The sequence below is a fragment of the Nilaparvata lugens genome, chromosome 8 (genome assembly GCF_014356525.2).
Source record: "Nilaparvata lugens isolate BPH chromosome 8, ASM1435652v1, whole genome shotgun sequence".
NCBI lineage: Eukaryota > Metazoa > Arthropoda > Insecta > Hemiptera > Delphacidae > Nilaparvata > Nilaparvata lugens.
Genome location: NC_052511.1, coordinates 35,692,456 through 35,717,275, shown reverse-complemented (window position 1 = coordinate 35,717,275; position 24,820 = coordinate 35,692,456). Strand labels below are relative to the sequence as shown.

At 33.5% G+C, this 24,820-nt stretch overlaps 2 protein-coding genes across 2 annotated transcripts in view; one reads left to right on the top strand and one right to left on the bottom strand.

Moving 5' to 3' along the window:
* The window catches only part of LOC111048260 (acetylcholine receptor subunit alpha-like), a 492,391-nt gene that overhangs the window by 12,299 nt on the left and 455,272 nt on the right, over positions 1–24,820 (top strand). The gene's annotated exons all lie outside the window — the stretch shown is intronic.
* Positions 2,852–10,886, bottom strand: LOC120352841. Its single transcript, XM_039435133.1, has 2 exons — positions 10,790–10,886; positions 2,852–3,075 (listed from the first exon to the last, which is right to left on the bottom strand). Exons 1-2 carry the CDS (start codon positions 10,869–10,871, stop codon positions 2,852–2,854), a joined length of 306 nt encoding a protein of 101 aa, XP_039291067.1. The 5' UTR covers positions 10,872–10,886.

The following is a 24,820-nucleotide window of genomic DNA, read 5'->3' as shown; positions in this document are numbered from 1 at the left end:
TATTTTTCCCATCATATCCTATTTTATTAAGCGAGCAATTTCTGTATTTATATATCTGGTTATTTTTATATCTGGCTATTTTTATATCTGGTTATTTATGTTTAACGGATCTCGAAAACGGCTCTAACGATTTTCACGAAATTTTGAACATAGGTTTATGATATAAAGATTTGATTGCTCCAGGTCTCATCCTTGGGAAAACTCGCTGAACGACATGAAAAGGATAATTCATCCTTGGCTTGAACAGCTGTGAATAGTAAAAAAGTGAGTATGTAAAAAATCAAAATATCGCATCCCCGAAATTCATAAGATGACGTATAGCTAGCTGTGAAATATAAACACGATCATTTTAGAGAATTGTGTTCTATTTATCAATAAATAAAAATACGAGCGAAGCTCGGTGCCCCGATATTTTATATATTTTGATGACTAATTTTGATGTCTGATTATCAAACGGATGAAATGATCATGATCATGATTAAGATTCCTCATTTTCCGATGAGGATGATAAACGTGAAAAGCATGATTCATGTCAAATTCAATATTATGATCTTTTTGAAATGCATCTTTACATGTGAGAATAGTCTTTATTGCTTACCATAAAACTGCCACAACATGCCTAAATGTGAATTCGATATACTCTTAAAAATAGTTATATTATTTAAATTGAGTCAATGATACACTATTATTCATCAGAATATACATATATTTTATATAAAAATGAGTAATATATGAAAATAAATATGATAGCTCTGTCAATCATCATAAGCATATCCTTCTCAACCTCAACTCAACTCCAAAAGCTCTCCGTCCTCCTTGAAATATCAGAGCTGTCCAATCTAAATCGTATCGCGAAATTAATATTACAGACTAGGATAATTATAATTAGAGAAGCAATCCGACCAAGTCCAACGAACGGCAAAGACTGGATAACCTTCTGAGTGGCCGTTTCCTTGGCCCAAATTGCAGAAAACTCAGCAACTACTATTCCCGACCATTCAATATTGAATGGCTTACTGCACCGCTCCATGATGGAATCTCATTGATGCCATCTCTATCTTCATCAATGAATTACAGTGGTGAGATTTACATCTTCATTAATAGATTCTTGAGCTTCATAAGTGAATAACTATGGTGAGAGCTTTATAATCATTTATCAATTCATGAGTTTCATGAATGAATGACAGTGATGTCATCTCTATCTTAATCAATGAATTCATGAGCTTCATCAATGAAGTACAGTGGTGAGAATTACATATCTATCATTAAATTCTTGAGCTTCATGAATGAATAACTATGGTAAGATCTTTTAATTCATGAGTTTCATGAATGATTGACAGTGATGTCATCTCTATCTCAATCAATGAATTCATGAGCCCCATCAATGAGTCACAGTAATGAGATCCATATCTTCATCAATTAATTCACTAGCTTCATCAATGAATTACATACAGTGGAGCGATCGTTATCTGGTCCACTTTTCCGGTGTTATCAGATTATTCTGCAAGTGATGAACTATCGTGAGATAAAAATTGCTTCTCCAGGTTATATCCAGGCTGCAAGACTATTGTGAGAGAGAAATTCGATTGTGAGCAGAAAGAATAGATCTTATTTAGAGGGAAAAATTACATTGTGACCTGAGAGAATAGATCTGAATTCTTATCTAGAGAGAAAAATTTAATTGTAAACAGAGAGAAGAGAACTAAATTCAGATTCTATTCTGCCTGATTGTGAGCTGGTTGGAAGATGCGGACAATCTGTGACTTTGTATCTCTGTGTTCTTTGTAACGTAATATCCGTTTCCTGAATAGGATTGGTTGAGTTTGATGGGTCGGTTGTACTAGAGTAGGTAACTATTGCCTTACATGTTAACTGTTATGATACATTTTCTTCTTGGGTTCATATTCAATTTCATTTCACGAAAGACATCAAAATTGAGAGCATTGATTCTACAATGTAGCTAACAACTCAAGTGGAATCCTCTCCACAAAGATAGCGTATGTGAGTGATAGAGATCTCCTTAAGCCAGTTATACACTCATTGAATTTTGGACGTTCGATTTTTGTTGTCATCCTAAAGTAATCTACCAGATCACACGGAGTTTGACAAACTCATGAACACATCATCTGTTTTGCCAAGTGATGTTTGATCCAATATAATCTATAAGGAGAGCAGAAATCGATCGTCCAAAATCGATGTGTGTGTGTGTAACTGACTTATTTAGATTTGTAAATTGAGACGTGACGCGACATGACATTCGCTAGATGACTTATCATCATTTGATCATATTTTAGTGTTCACACATGGTAGCTACTTTTCAATGTGAACATTATAATATAATAGTAACTCATCTAGCAAACTCATGTCAAGTCGTGCCGCGTCCCAATTTGCGATATGCCATACAGAAAATCAAAAATAATTTTAGATTGCGAGGAACTTTAGGAAGTTATCATTCACAAGACTTGAATAATAGTTGTATCTTTTCTCGACGCTATTATCCAGTCGAAAACCAGCCCGTATTCAACAAAATAGTGTTATATATTTTCTATTCATCCAGACAAAATCTAACGAATATCATAGAGAAAATATAGCATAAGACTAAATATCCCATGTTATAGGTGGTTCATGTTCCAGATTTTTCAAGCTGATTTTCTGTTAACTCTAACCGATTACAATCGACTACTGTCTCTTATTATTGTTTTGGCTGGGTGACAGTGTGAGAACAGCAAATCACGAGACATTACCAGCGTGACAATGGCTTCACGAAAAACAACGACTGGGACTATCGGTTTGAGTTAACATTGAAAATTGGAACATAAACGCCCTACACTATGGGATATATCTCCTTATGCTATCTTTTCTCTATGCTGATATTCAACAGAATAATAGTTTTTCTCACCTTGTAGCCATCATCGCTTGTAGATGGCGCAACTGTCGCCGACTTGCGTGACGCGAGCACTGATGGCGCTGACGTGACGCGACTGCGCACCTTGAACCGGTTCACGCTTGCTGACACCTCCTGGTCTTTGCTGAGACTTGTGCTTGTCGATGGCCTGCGTAGTCTTCGTCTAACTGCTGACAAAGCAAAAAAGAATAATGTTAGAGTCAACAGATCCTTGAAAAAGAACAGAAAAATAAATAAATTGGTAGATATAATATTGGACAGTGTGAAAATGCCTAAAAATAATTGAATGTTCTGAATTTCGCCTCAAATGAGATTTGAAAATGTTTATGATATTTTCATTCTTCTTTTGGTAGGCTCAAATAATGTAAGTTCACTGAAGCTAATCATTCAACTACCAATTATCATCTTCAGTCATTAATTCGAGATTTCTAAATAATTGAATGAATCAATTTGAATCCATACTAAAAAGAGGAACATGTCCTCTCCATTCACTAGTATATTTGTCTTGTTTAGCAATACTTGAGTTTACTATCTCACGCTACAAGAACAAAACTCTGGTTACTGGTTGAAACTCCGATTAGATATAATCACAGTTTCCTCCCACAATTAGACATAATCGATCATCCGGTAACTCAAATCACAGGTATAATCTAAATGTAATTGGATTATAATCTCAGTTCAAATCTAATCATCCGCAAATCATATCATGTAATACAGCTTTTTTCAGTTATCCACTTTCTTTTGCAAATGAAACAAGTTTTATAGCACAGAAGTTGACTCGGGGAAGTTGTGAGCTCTATAATTAATCTTGAAATAATTATAAACGAATCATTATTATTTCTAGAATTGTAACAAATTAGGGTAGAAAGTGGATTTATTGAGAGGCTGTTGTAACAAGTCTCTTCCTTGGTAGTTGAAGCAAGTAAGTAACATGACATGTATAAAAACCAAGATTAGAAAATTGATATCACAATGAATTTGTGAAATATCATAATACAAATGATAAGCTATTTGACAGAAAATGAAAATGAAAATGAATGAAAATGAAATTTATTCTCCTTTTTCTTATACAAACAAAAAATTACAATATTTTATCTTAGAATTAAACTGACAGCAATTGTTTATAGGCGCTGCCAGTATCATATATTATAATTACATATTTCGAATATTATATAGCTGCTATTTCAAAAAATCTAAGCAAAGTATTTTCGGCCATTGCGGTACAAATGTGCATATAATGTGCAAGAACAGCTATAAAAATTTATTTAGAAAAACAAAACAGAAGCGCAGTGTTGAATTTTGTAATATTAAAACAATACTATAACTTAATAAGAAAAATATGAGCTAAGTGGAAATATAAATCACAAAGTACAAAAAGTTTGGGAATTTATGGATTATAAATACATGGCATTGTACCGGTAGCTGAAACAGTGTATGATTTTCAGGATAGAATTGAAAAAAAGTTTTCTATATCTTGATATTGGAATAGCCAGTCTTTAATTATTGTTGAGAATTCTTTCCAAGTTCTAGTTCTTCTACCAGCTTGTGGTATAGCGTTGAAGAGTTTTGGGCCTAGGTATACAAAAGATTTAGAAAAGAAGCTAAAATTTATTCTCGGTAGTCTTGATACCAGGTCAAGTCTTCTTCTTTCAGAAAAGCTGGGCCTGAAAAATCCATCGTTTCCACTTCGCATAAAGAAAATTCTTAAGACTTTGAAAACCAAAAGATGGCGAATTGTGAGAATACGTAATCTCTTGTATAAAGGAAACGAATTCTCTCTTCGATTTTTGAATAGTATTAGTCTGATGAAATGTTTTTGCAATTTGTGTAGTGGACTAAAGTGCACTTTTGCAGCTCCACCCCAACATACAATGCCGTATTCTAACTTTGAATTTATTAAGGCATAATATTATTTATTAAGACAGAAGACACACTGTAAAGAATAGAAGGTAGTCTGAAGAAATTGGAAAAATTTTCTCTGTGTAATTGACGTATTAAGAAATAATAGAAAAATTACTATTTTTGTTCAACTATGAGCATGCTATTGAAGAGTATAAATTCATCAACTTTCTACTAAAAGGAATCTTTTCATCAGTAATCATTGAAAAATCACCTAACATGACTGACAATTCGAACTGTGAAGAGCAAGGAGTCCCCATGTGAGTTGAAGCAGTATTATTGAATCTTTTCAACAAATTAATATTGAATAATAACTAATCAGGGAGAGAATCAGGCTCATAAATTAATATTCCATTTTAAAAAGTTACATCATTCAACATAGCAACCTTCAAAAATCGCTATACATTACTATTCAAACTGAATAAGCAGTAGTTTGATGCATTATCAAGGAATCTTATCATCAGGCATTGATTTTTTAACAAACTAGTGGAAATATCAGACGTATAAAACAATATTTATGATTATTTATTGTAATGTTATTCCATCATCTTCGATGTTTGTTTCCATTACGAACTGCTTGTTAATAATTACTTTTGAACAATTAAATAACGATATAGCAGTCAGATAACTGATTTGACTGCTTATCTGATTATCTGACAGCTATGTCATAATTTAATTGTTCAAAAGTAATTATTTTATCCATTTATTAATTTTGAATGAAAAAGACTAAGAAATTGTCACTTTCGTTCAATATGAAAAATTACCACAATATCAACTTCTCAACTACACAAAAAGATTTATTAATTTGTTATGTTTTTCCATTCAATTAAACATATCCATTGAAACACGTCACATACAACATTAAAAATGTAAGAAGCAGTGAGCCTTAAAGTTACAAGCTACAAATTAATTTCAGCCATTATTACGAAATCATCATCAATCATTTCGACTGCAACAAATCAGGAAAGAAAGTAGATATCTATTAACATATCCGAACAAGCCACACAACCACATCTATTAACACTGTAAAAACCTACCGGCGTAAAATATCTTGAACTACCAGCTTCCATGTAACTTTTGCTGTAATAATTATTATGAAATCAACATCATCATCAATCATTGATTTGCAACAAATTAGGGAAGAAAGTGGATCTATCCAGATGGTCTTGTTAACACATTCCTCAAGTCACTCTACGTTAGCCTTGTAGCTTGTTTCCTTCTGAAGTGAGATTCAATTTAAACTGTCAGCATTGGTTAAATTGGGATCTTTGCTGTTTTGTACAAGGAACACTGACAGTATAAAATCAATCAGATTATTATCAGATTCACTTCAAACTGTCAGCATTGTTTGAATGGGGAGCATTGATGTTAGTTTATGGGGAATACTGACAGTTGAAAATCAAACTCGCAATAGATGTAGTGAGATTCACTACAAACTGTCAGCATTGGTTGAATGGGGAAGCAGTGATGTTACTCATAGGGAATACTGACAGTTGAAAATCAATCTCGCAGTTGAAGATGTAGTGAGATTCAGTTTAAACTGTCAGCATTAGTTGAATCAGAAGCATTGATGTTTTGTACACGTAACACTGACAGTTCAAAATCAATCCGATTATAGTCAGATTCACTTCATACTGTCAGCATCTGTTGAATTAGTAGCATTGATGTTATTTATCTGAAATTCTGACAGTTCAATGTCAATCTTAATATAGCGTCCACTGTCAGCATTCCTCATTAATATCATCAATTTCCTCACATCCATCCAATGCTGTCATTTTGATTTGAGTCTCACTGAGAACATGATGTGAATTAGTTGTTGGAATTGAAACCGACAGCCGTTGGTTGGGTAGGTACTTAGTGGGTGACTTTCACTGAAATGGAATCACTTTCATTAGTTACAGGTTTTGTCTAGCGGACTACCGGTCTTTGCTGTGAATACTTTCTTCTGCGTGTCTGCGATCCTGACCTTGTCAATAGTAACGGAAAACTAGTTGGAGAGGATTAACGGATTTTGTGGATCTTGATTTCTTCCAATGATAATAATTCCTATGACGATGGTTTCTTAATCAATTCCGAACTGCGATGCATCAGCTCACTATTTTGATGTTTTATAATGCAGTTATAAACCTATTTCGGACTAACCTATGTGTAACCTTATCTAAATTTGAGAGAGGAATAACACAAGTTTACCTTATTTTTTCTCTCCCTTTGCGTAACCTTATCTAAATTTGGGAGAGGAATAGCACAAGGTTACCTTATTTTTCTCTCCCTTTGCGTAACCTTATCTAAATTTGGGAGAGGAATAGCACAAGGTTACCTTATTTTTCTCTCCCTTTGCGTAACCTTATCTAAATTTGGGAGAGGAATAGCACAAGGTTACATTATTTTTCTCTCCCTTGGTGTAACCTTATCAAAATTTGGGAGAGGAATAGCACAAGTTTACCTTATTTTTCCCTCCCTTTGCGTAACCTTATCTAAATTTGGGAGAGGAATAGCACAAGTTTACCTTATTTTTTCCCTCCCTTTGCGTAACCTTATCTAAATTTGGGAGAGGAATAGCACAAGGTTACATTATTTTTCTCTCCCTTGGTGTAACCTTATCAAAATTTGGGAGAGGAATAGCACAAGTTTACCTTATTTTTTCCCTCCCTTTGCGTAACCTTATCTAAATTTGGGAGAGGAATAGCACAAGGTTATCTTATTTTTATCTCCCTTGGTGTAACATTATCTAAATTTGGGAGAGGAATAGCACAAGGTTACCTTATTTCCCCCCCCCCGTTCATTTCTGGTGATGTACTTGTATGAATGAATGAATAAAGAATAGAGTTATATGCAGTCAATATTAGTGAATCTAATCTATAGTCAATTAGTGAATCAGTGAATTAGTTAACTGCATTTCGTTATATCAAACATTGAAATGGTTCGTGTTGATTCTTATTATTTGTTCTGATCAAAGTATCTTAAACGTATAGGTTATAGATCGTACCTCTGCACAAATTATTCAAAATTTGTGATTGTTTTGAATAGGAATCTCTGTAATTTATTTTGGTCGTGGTCTATTAGATCATTCCAATGTATGAAATATAAAAATGGTGTGTTGACTCTTTTTATTTATCCTACTCGAAGTATCTTGAACGTACAGGTTATTAAATGAACCCCTGCACAAATTAGTCCCAATTTTTTACTTTTCTTGCCCTAAGGAAAGTATTGCTTATAAAAAAATAAGGTACCCCAATTTCTAAATTTCTATACGGCTTTGATGGTGATATATGTTATTCATATCAGTCTTGGTATCTTGTAACTCGAATATTCTTGGTTTCATTCATATTGTGACTATAATGATCAGAGGTATTGTAGGTTAATGTTCAGATTATTGCAATTATTATTTATTATTAGAAACAATATTCTAATCACCAGGATCAAGAATTTCAAACAGGCTCTGATAACATACCAGAGAAAATACTGGAGTTAAAAAAATAGATCACTATCTGTAAAAAGTTTTTAATTATTGTTGTAAGATGATTCTCAATTATTTTTGTCTACAGTTTGTCAGGGTGAGTTTCTTCTCTAATTCTTCAACTTTTTGAGTAACAGGGATGACCTTAAATCAGCCCCTGAAATAATGCTGAGAAGTACACGGAAAATATTGGAATAGTCTATTGCTTTGATTGAACTACAATTTGGGAAAAGTTTAATAAATTTTTGTACCGTTTATTTTCGAGTAGTTCAACATTCCCTACAAGTTTCACTTCAGACATGGACAATCTATAGATATACTTCATAGTTACACTATAAATAATGACCATGATTCAGAGCAAACTGGCTCTTAAAATAAGAACTATTCCTCAATACTTGAAATCATAAACTCAAAAATCTCAATTCTTGAAGGATCTACAACAGCTTTGAATAAGTTTTTCCCTCTAACTTGTAAAATAAAAATTGCTAGTTGAAATACAGCATTAGATAACGTATTAAAAATACAAATATCCAGTTGAGTACTGCAAAGAAAAAGAAGGGAATTTAATTGTTTATTGACAAAACATGACCAAGCATTTTGTCCCCAACATAAACCCAATCTTGTTTAAAAGATCAAGCCAATAAAATTAAGTTTTAATGCTCCATAAAACAATGTTGGGGTGATTTTTCGATGTTTTATTTCTGTAAAATGATTTGGCAATTTTCCCTTGACATTTGAATAAGATCATTGGGTCATTGATATTTTTGTCTCAAACTTCTCAACTTGAATCGGTTACTTTTTCTATTCAGAATACTGAAGTTTAAAAGGTCAATACCATACCGAGATACGACGATGTCAAGATTATCTCCAAGATTTTGCAATGAATTCATAACTGATTCAATTTTGAATACAAGTTTGTAGTTATTTTGCTTTTGATGTGTCAAGATTCTGCATGATTTAATTATGCGGGCTCTTGAAGTACAGCTATGTGACTTTTTGTTCAACTAAAGTAGCCTATATTATAATACGTATCTTAGTTCCGATTATAATTCAAACTCACTCAATTATAATTCATTCCTTCAAGTTATTTGTTATTCATTCGTCAACTGGTAAATGTCAAGTAAAACTTAAGAACAGTTAAGTCTATGAAGTTGTATACTTATTTTGTTCCTTTTTGTATCCGGCTACCCTAAAACTTACAATCAATATAATATTATCATTATTATTCTATTGTTGTTTATATAATTTCGTTCTTACTGGTTTTCAAATAGTATATTACCATAGAGAAACAATAGCGTAAGTAGATATCCCACGGTATAGGGCGTTTATGTCGCAACTTTTACTGTTATCTCAAGCCGATTACTGTTGATCATTGTCGAATTTTACTGTTTTGTCGAAGTGATAGTGTATGAACGGCACAATATAAAGAGACTACCAATGTCACACAGCTTCACGGGAAAGAATTACATGAACTAGCGGCTTGAGATAACAGTAAAAGTTGGGACATAAACGCCCTATACCATGGGATATCTACACTTATGCTATTTGTTTCTCTATGATATTACTCTTTCATTTTGTTCATAGTAGTCTAGTATTCTATTCAGTTTTGTTAGTTAGGCCCACCAAAAGTTACCCTTCATTGACCAATGTCCAACGGTTCTCATGATCATATTTGGAATACTTAGGCGTGTCTTGTCTCGGCCAATGGCAGTAGAGCTCAGCGTTTATTGGTCAACAGCTATCGGCCAATCGTAGGGCTTCACCCGTACGATACTCTGCTGCTCAATGTTCAAACGTCCAGTTTACTAGAAATTGATTATTGTGTAGCGACCGAAACTAGTATCTTCAGACAGATATAAATACAAATACAAATAATATTTATTCCTTCTTTACAACATAGGTACTTAAAATAGCAAGCGAGAATGGTATTGTCATAGAGAAACATTAGCGTATTCCATGGTTATGTTCTTCCTGCTTTCTAGACAATCAAGATTTTCCAATTTTCAAATTTGATATAGATTCTATCGGAGCTTTAAATATTACAATTTTATTATAAATTTATAAAATAATCCAATTATTTGTATTCTTGTTTTTTGATATTTTATTAATTTTGTAATGGTACTATAATCCTATTTTATGAAAATTCTATCAGGATTAATTATAATGAATTGTGATGCAATAAAGTGGCTATGGTGAAAGTGATATTTTCGAGCTCAAAATGTAAGTGATTTTATACTATATTTTGTGAATATTTGAAGTTTGGTTTTTGTTTTAACGGAAGTTTCATTATCAATCTATCTAAATTTAAAATTCTTTGTTTTATTCTGATTCATAGTTTCAGATTGAAGATTTGGTGTTGAAATTGAAGTGAACATAACCTACATAATATTTGGACGATTTGTGACAAAATCAGGAAATAGAAGAAGTTTTGGGCAATAGCCTGTTTTTTTCTTTTCCGATTATTGTATTGTTCGCTCTATCTAATAAATAAATAATATGATGAAAAACAATAGAATAAGTGAACTTACTTTGAGTTGTGTCTGTTGTGTGTGAAATGGCCACAATTGCGAAACATACTAACAGTGCCTGAGCTAATCTCCTTTCTAACATCTGAAACAAACAAAATCATCAAATTAGAAAAAATGTCATTGATTATCAACTCATATTGCAATGGACTATTTCTCTAATAAACTGTTACACTGTGTTCAATAAACTCTATAATTGACTGAGCGAAGTGAGGTCTAAGATTCAAGTCGACGGTTTGGCATTTCTCTTAATGTTTAAATGTTTATATGTTTTTATGTTGCGCATTTACGGCGAAACGCGGTAATAGATTTTCATGAAATTTGACAGGTATGTTCCTTTTTAAATTGCGCGTCGACGTATAAACAAGGTTTTTGGAAATTTTGCATTTCAAGAATAATATAAAAGGAAAAAGGAGCCTCCTCCATACGCCAATATTTACCGTAAAAATCAGACTATAGAATATTATTCATAATAAATCAGCTGTCTAGTGGACTATAATACTACCCGTTCAAAAACATCGAACATCTTGAAAATATATATCTTTCCATTAACGTTAGTAGACGGTTGACTATAATACTACCCGTTCAAAAACATCGAACATCTTGAAAATTGTATCTTTCCATCAACGTTGTAGACAGTTGCAGCCAGACCTGATAACAGCGCTCACACTCATATTCCGGGACGACACGTCACGGTACGATATAGGACAGAAAGCTCTATGTTTATTTAGGATTTTTTCTATACATTTTTAATTGATAAATTATTATTATTTTTTTTTGAGAAAACATAACAACAGGTCAATGTAACTCACTGAACGCGAGGTCTACTGTTCACAGAACTACTAGTACAAGTATGAACTGGTGAAACCTGTTCACCATTCATACAAGCTAATATTGAATTCATCGATTTATATTGCAATTGAATATTTTTTAAATAGTTTAAATATTTTTTGAAAAGTTTCACACGTACCAAAACCTGTTGACGAGTCATACAAGCTCATTATTTCTCCAAATCAAATTTAATACAGTAGTCTATATTGAATTCTCTCAATGTGATAAGATTTAAAGCAAATTAGCAATAAAATATTCAATGGAATCTCATATTAATCTATCTTTTGAATCGTTCACTTTTTCATTTTTCATTTGCTATTTTCCATTGGTACTCTCTATTCTCTATTTTAAAGTAGGATTGATTGATTATTCCAAGCAACTATGATTATCTTCAGGCTTCTTTCTTAAAGACTCGTCCTTTGATTTCTAATCCTTGAACATAATCATCGCTCTTGAACTAATTCTAATATTCAATGCAGATGACCCATCCTAATGCTCCACAGTACAATATCCTATTGAATTATTGAAGGAAGCCTAATTGATTAGTTTTATGCTATTCATAGAGTCCTTGTGAGCAATTAGTCTCTCTGTTGTGGCCATTCTTGAATTGTAGCGCTGTTCCGTGCGGTGCTGCCTCATGGCGTTGGATTGTCGAAAGCTGTCGTCAGCCTAGGTTTTTTCTTCTCAGTCGGAAAAGAAAGCAGACGGATTCAAGAGGGTGCAAAACCAGACCGTTCCGGCTTACCTTATTTGTTATTTTGTTATTTGTCTAGCCGGACATTATATGTCAATAGTTGATTGAAGTGAATATCGTGAATATTTGGGAGAAGCAAGGAGCAGTGAAATTAATATTGCCAAGCAGCTTGTAATCATCACCAGGCCACAGTATCAGAGTATCAGAAAGGTATTTCCTTTCCCAAAGGTATTTATCCTTCTCATTTCTATATTCCATCCTGTATTTCGATTCCAATACCTTATAATTGATAATTTGGCACATATAAAAATTACGACTCTTGAGTCTATTATCTATACTAATTTGAGAATTCCCATAGCTTTGCTCACAGTAAAGATTTCTTTTAATTCCAGCTTGGCAAGTATTTTCATTAAATACAATAATAATTTAGATACAGTCCTCTCACTCTACAAAACACTCTCTTTCTGCAAATCTTCTTTCTTTATCCACTATTCATTTTTGCATGTGACCACTTTAAAGCATTCCACTATTTCTACTTTTCTTTTTGTTGTTGTAGCTGATGTTCTTCTTTTCCATCGTCTTTTTCTTCTCCTTTTTCTTCTTCTTCTCCTCCTTCTCCTCCTTCTCCTCTTCCTTCTTTTTCTACGTCATATGTGTTCTTCTCCTTCTTATCCTGTGCTTTTATTTTTCATCTTCTTCTCCTCTCCCTTTTCCTGTGTTCTTCTTCTTATTATTATTCTCCTCCTCCTTCTCCTGTGTTCTCCTCCTGAGTTATTCTCCTTCTCCTTTTTCTCTTTTCTCTATTTGATTTTCTTCCCATTTTTTCCCCATTTACTTCTTTGTACCTGAACGTTTTCTCCATTTTACTATAACCTTCTTGTCGTTTCTATAACTATCTCTTATCCTCCATCTTCTTTTTCTTCTTCTTCTTCTTCTTCTTCTTCTCCATTCTTCTTCTTCTCCATTCTTCTTCTTCTTCTTCTTCTTCTTCTTCTTCTTCTTCTTCTTCTTCTTCTTCTTCTTCTTCTCTTCTTCTTCTTCTTCTTCTTCTTCTTCTCTTCTTCTTCTCTTCTTCTTCTTCTCTTCTTCTCTTCTTCTTCTTCCTCTTCTTCTTCTTCTTCTTCTTCTTCTTCTTCTTCTTCCTCTTCTCCTTTCCTCAGTTTTTCTTGTATAATTTTTCTCTAACTGTCAGGTAAGCCAAGTACCTCAATCATTTCCAATCCAGAAACAAATGATGGAATTACTAGTACACCACCAGATAGACTAGTATTGCAGTTTCTAATTCTCATTAAATTAAACGTCATTTTCGTCCTCATCTTCATCGTTTATTCAGTTTTTCTTGTATAATTCTCCTCTAACTCTCAGGTACGCTAGGTATCTCAATCATTTCCAATCCAGGAACAAATAATGGAATGATAGTACCTGGCCAGAGAATATCACAATTTCCCATTCTCATGAAATTAAACGTTATTCTCCTTATGAAGCTCCCGTAATATCCTTTCTCTTGCATACAATAACACATTAATCAGTCAACTTGAAGCATCCTATGTCCTTCACAAGAAAAATACTTCAGATCCAATCCTTTTTCTCCTCTCATCTCACTTCTTTTCAATCCAGGTTTCTCATAGATTGAAGAAGACCTTCGATTTTGAAAGTAACTTGAAAAATTTCAAGTGTAACGTACGTTATCAACAAACTTATCCCTTTCTAAAACTAATAATTGCTCATCAATGATGATTCAAACTCTAATACCTGATTACCTTTTGATGATTATGTTGTAGAATTTTGAATACAACACGATTGTATCAAAATGTACTTTGGTTAATAGCAGTGTAACAGCTTCACACCTGAGCAAACGCTCAATAAATATTGTTTTGCAATTTACATTGGATGCGAATATCATCAGTAGCTTTTGAGTCTTTCACATAAACCAATTTATATAAAACATAGAGGAACGGAATACCAGTATCTATAATCTGTGATAAGAAGTATCCGATATGATAATTTATGTAAGGATGAATAAACCAATCTTGAAACTTATTGAGAATATGATTTCTCACACCAATATGAATAAATCAACCATGAAACGTATCGGATATAATAATTTCTCACAAGAGAATGAATAAACTAATCTTGAAACTCATCGAGAATATGATTTCTCACACCAATAAGAATAAACCAATCATGAAACGTTTCAAGTACAATAATTATTTCCCACACAACCTTGTTTCAGTATGGAAACAAACTTGAAAACATTTAGGATTACTATCATGATCGTTCATAATTTGTCTTGAAAGTGCATGATTTAAATTATGGAGTCATGAAGTGATGAAAGTAAGCAGAGACGTTGCTTTATTAGAAGATGCTTAGTTTTCTAAGCACGACTCACGGCTTGAATGAATGTTTTGATAAGTTCAAAGCATCATCAATTATTGCAGAATGCTTTTCACAAGATGATTTTCGTTGTTAGATTGGACATTCATAAATTCGATAAATGCACATCGTTTGTTACAAGTTTGATGTTTGGTGTTGTTCAACCTAAACCTCATAAAATACATATCAAAGGCTTCTGCCAATTTTGAAATTGGAAATTCATAAATTTGATAAAATATGCACATAGTTTTTTACAAGCTAGGAGAAGCTCGATGATGATAAACCCAAACTACATAAAATACAAATCAAAGGCTTTTGCCAATTTTGAGATTGGAAATTCATAAACTTGATAATGGACATAGTTTGTTACAAGCTTGATGCTCGATGATCTTCAACCCAAACTTCATAAATTCAAATGATAGGCTCCTGCCAAATCAACCAATGAGAATCACCACAATTTGTCAGTGATCCTCATAGCTTACACCAACGCTACCCGTTTAACCAATACTGTCATTAAGAGCTAGATAATATCTTACTATACCCAAGATATATTAATCATATATTTTTCGCGAACAATAAAAAAGATACTTGACCTAAATATATCGAACATAATATTTTGCCTAAGCTTAGTTTTAAATGGAAGATGTTCACCAGACATTATTGTTTATTGCAACCTGTTTTGAAAACACGAGTCGATAATATGTGTTTGCATGTTTATCTCATTCTTTTCAACGAGTGTTAGCACAGAATACAGCATATATTCAGAATATAGCATTTATGTTGTATTCTGTGGTGTTAGTTATATAAAATATTTATCAAGAATAGGTTACCGTATACATTTTATTTAGTTTCTACGACTGTTATGACCTACTTTAATCATTTTATGAAATTCAACTCAAGAGAAAACTGTCAGCATTATTTGAATGGGAAGCAGCGATGTTGTTCACTAGGGATGCTGACAGTTGAAAGTGAATTTAATTATAGACATTTTATGAATTCTTCTCTTCACTCACTGATATAACATTTTCGCGATTAGTATCAGATTTCAGTATTAGGTACTATTTGGTATTCTATAGAGCTAGGTGATATTATGCAAGAGAAAGGTTATTGAGTTGTTTCTAGTTTGACAGATTTGACTGCATGATATTTTATTTTATTGTTGTACGTTTTCATAGTTTATTGGCAGTATCAAATACAAGACGATTGGCATGCAAAATGCTTGTTTCTTGCTGGAAATATTAGGACATATTTTTCCCCAGATGATGTTCTTCTTTGTGAATAATTTGTCGTATGTGGAAAACGAAATTTGTCTACGAAATTTAACATAAGATGATGAATAAACCGAGGATCATGTAGTTCTGTAAAAGCTTGAACTGAATTGGATCAGATGATGGCTCCTAATGGAATAAGTGGGATTTTTACTTTCCTTGCCCTATTACCATAGGGAAGGAAAGTATTGCTTTCCGGAAAAAAAAATGGCTTTCCGACACGAACAATTTCGATCGAATGAAATACAAGATGGCGACTAAAATGGCGAAAATGTTGTCAGGAACAGCGTTTTTCGCGATTTTCCCAAAAACGGCTCCAACGATTTTGATCAAATTTATACCTAATATAGTCATTGAAAAGCTCTATCAACTGTCACGAGTCCCATATCTGTAAAAATTTCAGGAGCTCCGTCCTATCTATGCAAAGTTTGATTTTAGTTTCCCAATTATCAGGCTTCAGATACAATTTAAACAAAAAAAAATCAAGTTGAAAAGATTGAGTATAAAAATCTCTACAATTAATTTCCAGTAACATTTTCACCTAAAATTGAAAATAAGCTCGGAATTCGAGAAAATGTGATTATTCAATTGCAAACTATTAGCAACTGTTGATTCTATTTAATCATTCATTCAGTAGACCTCGTGTGTCTCCAGCGTTATTATCCTGTTACCAGCTAGCTCAGATCTTGGAATAGTAGCCTTGAGATGCTCGTGAACACTAGCGTCAGGTGATCAATTTTCATAACAGTAAGGAAAGTTGTGTGAGTGCGCCAAACCAGATTTTTTTAATATATATCCCCTAACGATCTACGATTCTAGTGAGTTTGTATAGAATTGAATGAATCGTATTAATTGGAATCACTGGGTGGTGAAACTCTTAAACCCCACAATTCTTAAAAGTGAAATGTAATCTATTACCTATAACCTATGTACCTTTTAGAAATGTTGCTGTCTGTAAAATTTGAGAGTGGAGCAGTTTCAGGCTAAGCCTGTCGCTTTCTTCTAGTTATTGCTATATGATTTTTAATTGTATTAATAAATGATCATTATACTCCTGAATTTATTTATTTATCTATTATTCATTTATTTACAATGCAAATGACACTAATGTAATAACATTATAGGAGATAAAATAATAAGTTAGTCCTTGTGCCACTTTTCTTTCAAATTTATAGGTGACAAAGCCCAAGATAAGGTTAGAATTTCACGTGTACAATTTTTATAAAATTTTGGTACAAAATAAACATTAAAACTATTCATTCACCCCTGATTCTTCCAATGTTATTTTATCGTTGGAAATTACTGAGATATTGCAATTATTGAAATTTTTGCAGTAGCAGAAGTCTTCGGGGTGAATTACAGCATTTAATTTTGATTTTCGTTTAATAATAATAATTATTATTATTTTTTTGTCCCAATTTAGAATTATTCTATTAGGTGGATATACAGCTTAGTAGAAATCGTCGAGTCTCTGTTTCTCCCTCAAATATAAAATGTTAAAAATCAGGAAATGACTCATGTAACTCAAAAGATTCAACAACTTGTATAAAAACCAAGCAGAGTAATAAAATTAATAGATGATTGTTATCCAGATCACGCCAGGAAATGAGCTTACACCAATAAAAACAATCATTTTTCAATATGTGTGTGAACCTTCCCGTATCGTACCTATAGTTTTAAAAGCATCCATCTAAATCAGGGACATCTGTGTCACGAACTGTGAACGATGATTAAATTTTTGTTACATCATTTTCAGATCATGAGTCACGTTGTTTTGTCTGTACCCTTGTTCATCCCTTTAGAGCTAATCTACTACTGTATACTAGACTTTACTTCTTCTGTCATCACTTCGGGATGGTTCTTCTTCTTTTTCTCCTCCTCCTCATCCTCCTTCTTCTCCTCCTACTACTCCTTCACCTCCTTCTCCACCTTCTCCTCCTTCTCCTCCTTCTCATCTCTTCTCCTCTCTTCTCATATGCTGTAATGTTATAAATGCAATAGGTTTTTCAAGACCTGGCATGTGATGAATCAATCAATCAATCAATCAATCTTCCTTATTCTTCTTTTTCATCATAATCATCATCTTGTTCTTGTTTCTGTTCTGGTTTTTCTTCTCCTTCTTCATTTTATCCATTTATCTTCTACTCTTCCATTATTCTTTCTTTTGTTGTTGTTGCTCTTATTAATTTTTTTTTCAAGTAGAAGTTTCCTCTTGTTTTCCCCTTCTTCATGCTGTTGTTTGCTCTCTGCTCTATTTCTTATTTTCCTTGGTTTCTCTTATTGTTCTAGCACTTGTTGGTATTATTGTTCATCTCATTCACAATCTTTTTCTTGATCTTCTCCTCCTTTCCATCCTGCTTCTTCTCCTTCTACTAATTTTCCTTCTTTCTTCTTCTTCTTCTTCTTCTTCTTCTTCTTCTTCTTCTTCTTCTTCTTCTTCTTCTTCTTCTTCTTCTTCTTCTTCTTCTTCTTCTTCTTCTTCTTCTTCTTCTTCTTCTTCTTCTCTTCTTCTTCTTCTTCTTCTTCTACCCATTCTGCCTACCCCTCTTATTTGATCTATCTTCTTCTTCTTCTTCTTCTTCTTCCTCTTCTTGTTGCTCTTTCTCGTGTTCTTGCCGTTGTTATTGTTGCTGGTGCTATTCTTGTTTTTCCTCTTCTCTTTCTCCTTCGTCATCTTTCTTCACCTTCTTTTTCCTTTTACTTTTTGCCTATGTCTAACCTGTTGCATTTCCTATACAGCATGAGCTTTATCACGATTCTTACCTCACGCTATTCCACCATGCTTATACTTCTAAAATACCGTGATATTTGTATCATATCTATAGATTCCATAGAATACAACTCCACATAAATATCTATAGCTGTGACGTCACATCTTTGAATTTCAGCTGCTCCATTGTCATTGACGTTAGGAATTTATTGGTTGACTCCGAAGTACATTGCAGACATTTTTATGGGACGATATCGGATTGTTCATGATTTTGGTTGACTCATTCATTGTGGTAAATGAGTCAATCATCGAGTATTTTCAACTAATGTAGCCGAATGCAGTCGTGAGTTGATTTTTCAATTGAGTTTTATGATAAGTGATTTTGAACAAGTGGATAAAATGAATTCAGATGGAATTACTGCATTTAATTTGGTAAGGTAACTTTGTTGAAGTTCTGACACTGTGTTACTTGTGAATATTTTAAAAAACACTTACTTTTGTTGGAGTATTGAGGAATGCATTTCACTCCTGAAGAGGAGCTTCATCAGCCTCGGAGCTTCATCGGCTGATGAAGCTCCTCCTCTTCAGGAGTGAAATGCATTCCTCAATACTCCAACAAAAGTAAGTGTTTTTTAAAATATTCACAAGTAACACAGTGTCAGAATTTCAACAAAGTTATCATTATAGTGTTTCGTCATGGAAAGCAACTTCAATTTAATTTGGATTCTCGTTTAATAATGTTACGGGTTTCTACACTAATAAAACACTTGAGGCGATTTCTACTGATTAGATTTATTACACACGGAAGGCCTAATCCATAACAATAATAATGATAATAAAAGATAAATACAGATACATCGATTTTTGGACGTACGATTTTTTGCTGTCCTTATAAATTTTTGAATGATTCTTTATTGATTCATACAATAAGTACATCATGGAAATGATAGGGAGAGAAAAAATAAGGTAACCTTGTGCTATTCCTCTCCCAAATTTAGATAAGGTTATACATAGTCCGAAATAGGTTAATTTATTCCTGTAGTTCATCACTACATAAAATTCTCAGTCCTTAATTATTTTCACAAAGTAGGATTTTGAATTTTGATTTTAAAATTTTGATTTTTAAATTCTATTACATTGAACAGATTATGTCAAACAGATGATGTCAAGTTCTGTTTAATATGGAAGAATTCACAAGGACAGCAAAATATCGAACGCCAATAATCGATATGTGTGTAACTGGCTTACTTATATCAATCTTGCTTGATAAATCTGTAATAGAAGAAGCTAGTAAAGACGGGATGAGTTTACATCAATCTAGGGCTGGTCGAGGCTGGATCCCCACATATCAGTGTCAGTTTACGAGACCGGCGAAGTGAAAATATAATTCCCATGAGTTCTAATTGGACTATTCCCACTCAGACCGGCTTAGCGAGTATGAATCGTCCCATAAGAACTTATAGAAATGGTTTTCTTACTACTGTCCTCCACAGTAATTTTATTGAATAATTATTTTGTACAGCCAGCTTCACTCACGTTGATTTTAGGAAGTACGATTTTTTGCTGTCCTTATGAATTCTACTAGATTAAACGGAACTTGACACAATATCATCTGTTCAATCTGATAGAATTTATGGAACTAATCAGAACTTGACAAACACCATCTGTTTGACATCATCTGTTTAATCTAACAAATTTTACAAGGACGGCAAAAATCGTATGACCAAAAATCGATGTGTGTGTAACTAGCCTTGAATCATTATGAAAAAAATCTGGTGTGGTGCACTCACACAACTTTCCTTGCCGTTATGAAAATTGATCACCTGACGCTAGTGTTCCCGCGCATACTACTATTCAAAGATTTGAGCCAGCTGGTGATAGGACAATAACGCTGGATACACACGAGATCTGCTATCTCTTCATAGTGAATGATTGAAAAGAAGCAACAGTTGCCAACAGTTTGCAATTGAATAATCGCATTTTCTCAAATTTCAAGCTTAGGTGAAAATGTTACAGGACATTAATTGTGGAGATTTTCATGCTCGATCAATTTTTCGAAATTTTTCGTTCCAATTATATCTGAGACCTGATAATTGGAAATCTAAAATCAAACTGTGCAAAGATGGGGTGGAGCTCCTGGAATTTTTACAGATATGGGACTTGTGGCAGTTGATATAGCTTAAAAAAAACCATGTTTTAGACAACATTTTTGCCATTTTAGCCACCATCTTGAATTGCATTTGATCGAAATTGTTCGTGTCAGATCCTTATAGTGTAAGGACCTCAAGTTTGAAATTTCAAGTCATTCCGTTAGTTGGGAGATGATATATCGTGTACACAGACGCACATACACTCATACACACACACACACCACACACACACACACACACACACACACACACACACACACACACACACACACACACACACACACACACACACACCACAACACACACACACACACACCACACACACACACACACACACACACCACAACACACACACACACACACACCACACACACACCACACACACACACACACACACACCACACACCACACACACACCACACACACACCACACACAACACACACACACACACACACACTTGCAGACCAATACCCGAAAACCACTTTTTTGGACTCAGGGGACCTTGAAACGTATAGAAATTTAGAAAGTGGGGTACCTTAATTATTTTCGGAAAGCAATACTTTCCTTACCTATGGCAATAGGGCAAGGAAAGTAAAAAACCATTGTATTTACTCATTATCATTGATTCTCTTTGTATACTGCATCAATATGATTTGAACTTCTTGAATATTTTCTTCATCCTATTTCATTTCATTCGGAGATGTCAATAGAACGGTTTGCGGAGCAGACAAGTGAAAGGTATTTAGAATGCGTGACAATCACGGAATCAGGAAGGCTGAGACGCCTCAATAATAAATTGACGGCGCTATAAATCTCCTACAAGTTCACGGAAGACTACTCTTGTACTATTTGCGCCAATCTCTTTCCTATTTCCAGTTCTGTTCACTTGACTTTGTTTGATGCTTGAGCTTTCTATTATATCTCGATATTAAAATATGTAGGCTATGTTATAATTATATGATCATCATCTTCACTACAGGGATTAGGTTTATTAATTAACCTGTTCCGGTACCCATCTCTTTCTTAGCCTCCCTGCATCTCTCTTTCCAGTAGGTTTATAGTTTTGGACTTTCTTCCAGTTGGCATTCTATTCAAATGACTACACCAGTTGCGTCTCATTCTTCCATGCAGAGGAGTAACCGATGAAACCTGCCTTATATATGTTATATATGAAGATTATTTATTATAACAGGAAACATGAAGCTAAAGTTTCATCATCCCTTTCCACCTTTCTGCAACTTTTTTTCCTTCAAACATTTTTTCATGGTGCCCACATGAGCTTTTTTCTTCTGCAAGAGTAATAGAGAGTGAAATAATGATTTGATGAGATAATCAACAAAGATTTTTTGTGTATTGGAATATGGGCTTTAGTAAACTCAACAATAAATTTTCCACTTTGACTTATGATGCATGATTTTGGACCTCCTTGGCGAGCCGAGAAGAATGAAGTGTAGTACGATGAAATCTGAGCATTGTGTCAGAAGTTATAAGTGTTTGAAATTTTGATCCTTGAGGTGTCCTTAAGCACGCCTCTCCACTAGGAAATACTGAAATGAAGTGTATCTAACGGGTGATTCTCATAGAACATAATCTTATGAACATATGTTGTCAGGTGTACCTGGAAATCTGTATGAGATAGAGCGCTCTACCTGATCTCAGATTGTAGAGCACAAGAATACGCCCAGAGAGATTTTGAATTATACATCTAAATGGTAACAATCGGAAGATATTGTTGATCAAAAACTAAAATTCATCAAAATTGATTTTTTCTTTAAATTTCACTCATTTTTGAAAAATCATAACTCAGTACTTATTGGAGATAGAGAGATAGAGAGTTCCGAATGATCTCATTTTATACAGAATTTCATAATCTTGAAAAAAGGTGAGAGCGAAATTTTCTGTCCGATTACGAGATTTGGCAGAAATAGCTAAAAACTGGAAAATGAGCCGAAAATACAAGGTTTTTGGGCCACCCTGTATCTAGCACAAGGAAATTCTGCATGAAGAAATTGGTTCTGGACTTCTCTTATGTACCCAAGTAATATATTAAAAAATCAGAACTATAATATAAATTGCATGCACCAATGTATATAGTGACTGGACTAATTGGGAGAGAATCAATTCAGCTGAATTCAGCTGTTGTAGCTAAGATGAAAGTGATATTTCCGAGCTCAAAATTTCAAGTGATTTTGTTCTATACTAGCTCACCAGGCGAACTTCGTACCGCCAAAAATTCAATGTATCTCACTTGACTTTATTTTGGTGAATCATGAAATTTATCTGACAATCAATATTTTCATTTACATCTAAAAAATACGGACTTCCTATGTGCTTAAAACCACCGTTTTAATACCAGTAAACAATAAATTTTATCACAGAGTGACGTGTTTATTACAGCTGGTAAGTTTAGATGCTAAATCATATTATCACAACATGATCTTGATACCCGGTCTACGTTAGCCGCTCGGCCGACAATATTTCGAAAATATATGTCTGTAAAATAGATTAATATATAATCATTATTAGCCCCCCTATTGAAATGTCTGGTCAGAAACCATCCCCAATATTCAAACAACATATTCCCAAAGTTTCATGCCGTTCTGTCAAGTAGTTTCCGAGTCTATAGGGAACAAACAAACTAACACATAAACAGACATTCATTTTTATATATAGAGATTTTGTGAATATTTTAAGTTTGTCTTATGTTTTCACGGAAGTTTTATTATCAATCTATCTAAATTTGAAATTCTCTATTTTTAATCTGATTTATAGTTTCAGATTGAAGATTTGGTGTTGAAATTGAAGTGGACTCATAACCTACATAATATTTGGACGATTTGTGACAAAATCAGGAAATAGAAGTAGTTTTGGGCAATAGCCTTTTTTTATTTTTCGACTATTGTATTGTTTGCTCTATCCAATAAATAAATAATCAAACATTCATTTCTACGGGATTCGAACCTACATCCAGGTAGTGCTAGCGGACTGATGGGGGTAACGCCTCAGTCGTCTCTGTTATCCTCGCCGGCAATTTGTGTGACCGATTATTAGAACTACAATACTTTGTCCCAATTTGTCTCACTCCCTCACTTTCATGTGGTTATGATTATAAATTGGACTATTTATTCATTCATTCTTTATTCATTTATATAATAAGTACATTATCAAATTATAGGGGGAGGAAAAATAAGGTAACTTTGTGCTATTCCTCTCCCAAATTTAGATAATACATAGACCGAAATAGGTTAAGTCTGATAGTTCTTCTATTCATTTTCAGTCCTCAAGTATTTCTACAAAGTTTGTATTCATCTAGTTGGAAACAATGACTGTGTCTTTCATGATTTTCAAGTCTATAAATATCACAATCACTTGATATTGTACGTTACCCGGACGCAACAGCTCTAATTAGATTGTTGAACATTTAGACTTCCTGCACTTCATTACTTATCACATGAGAATCCATCTTCTTCAAACCGGCAACCTTCTGTATTATTGAAGCGTGTAACATCTCAACATCTGTTGATCCATTCACACACTCTCCAGAAAAACCCATTGTGATACTGTTTCATCCATAACTGGGTCATTTCCTATCCCAGATAATAACAAGGAGGATGTGCACTAGTGCATGAGAGATGCTAATGCTGTAATCAAGTGAACAAGAGTAATTGCATCAATGTGAATCACTAGATTGTACTGGAGCATATAAAATGCTAATGCTATTATCAAGTGTTCAAAGTGATAATTGCATCAATGTGAATCAGCAGATTGTACTATTGGCAGCAACGTCTCTATTAGGACATTTCTAATATAGTGAGGTCCACGTTATAATGGCAGTTGAAAGAGAGATAGGAGAACAACGTTGTCTTGTCAATGCCCTCTATAGATACAGGTAGCTGATAAAGGTTTATCAATTTAATATTAACGGTTCATTCTAGTTTGAAATAATCAATTATATTTTATTAAGCAAGAAATTATATATTTCAATGAATTTCATAATTATGAAAATT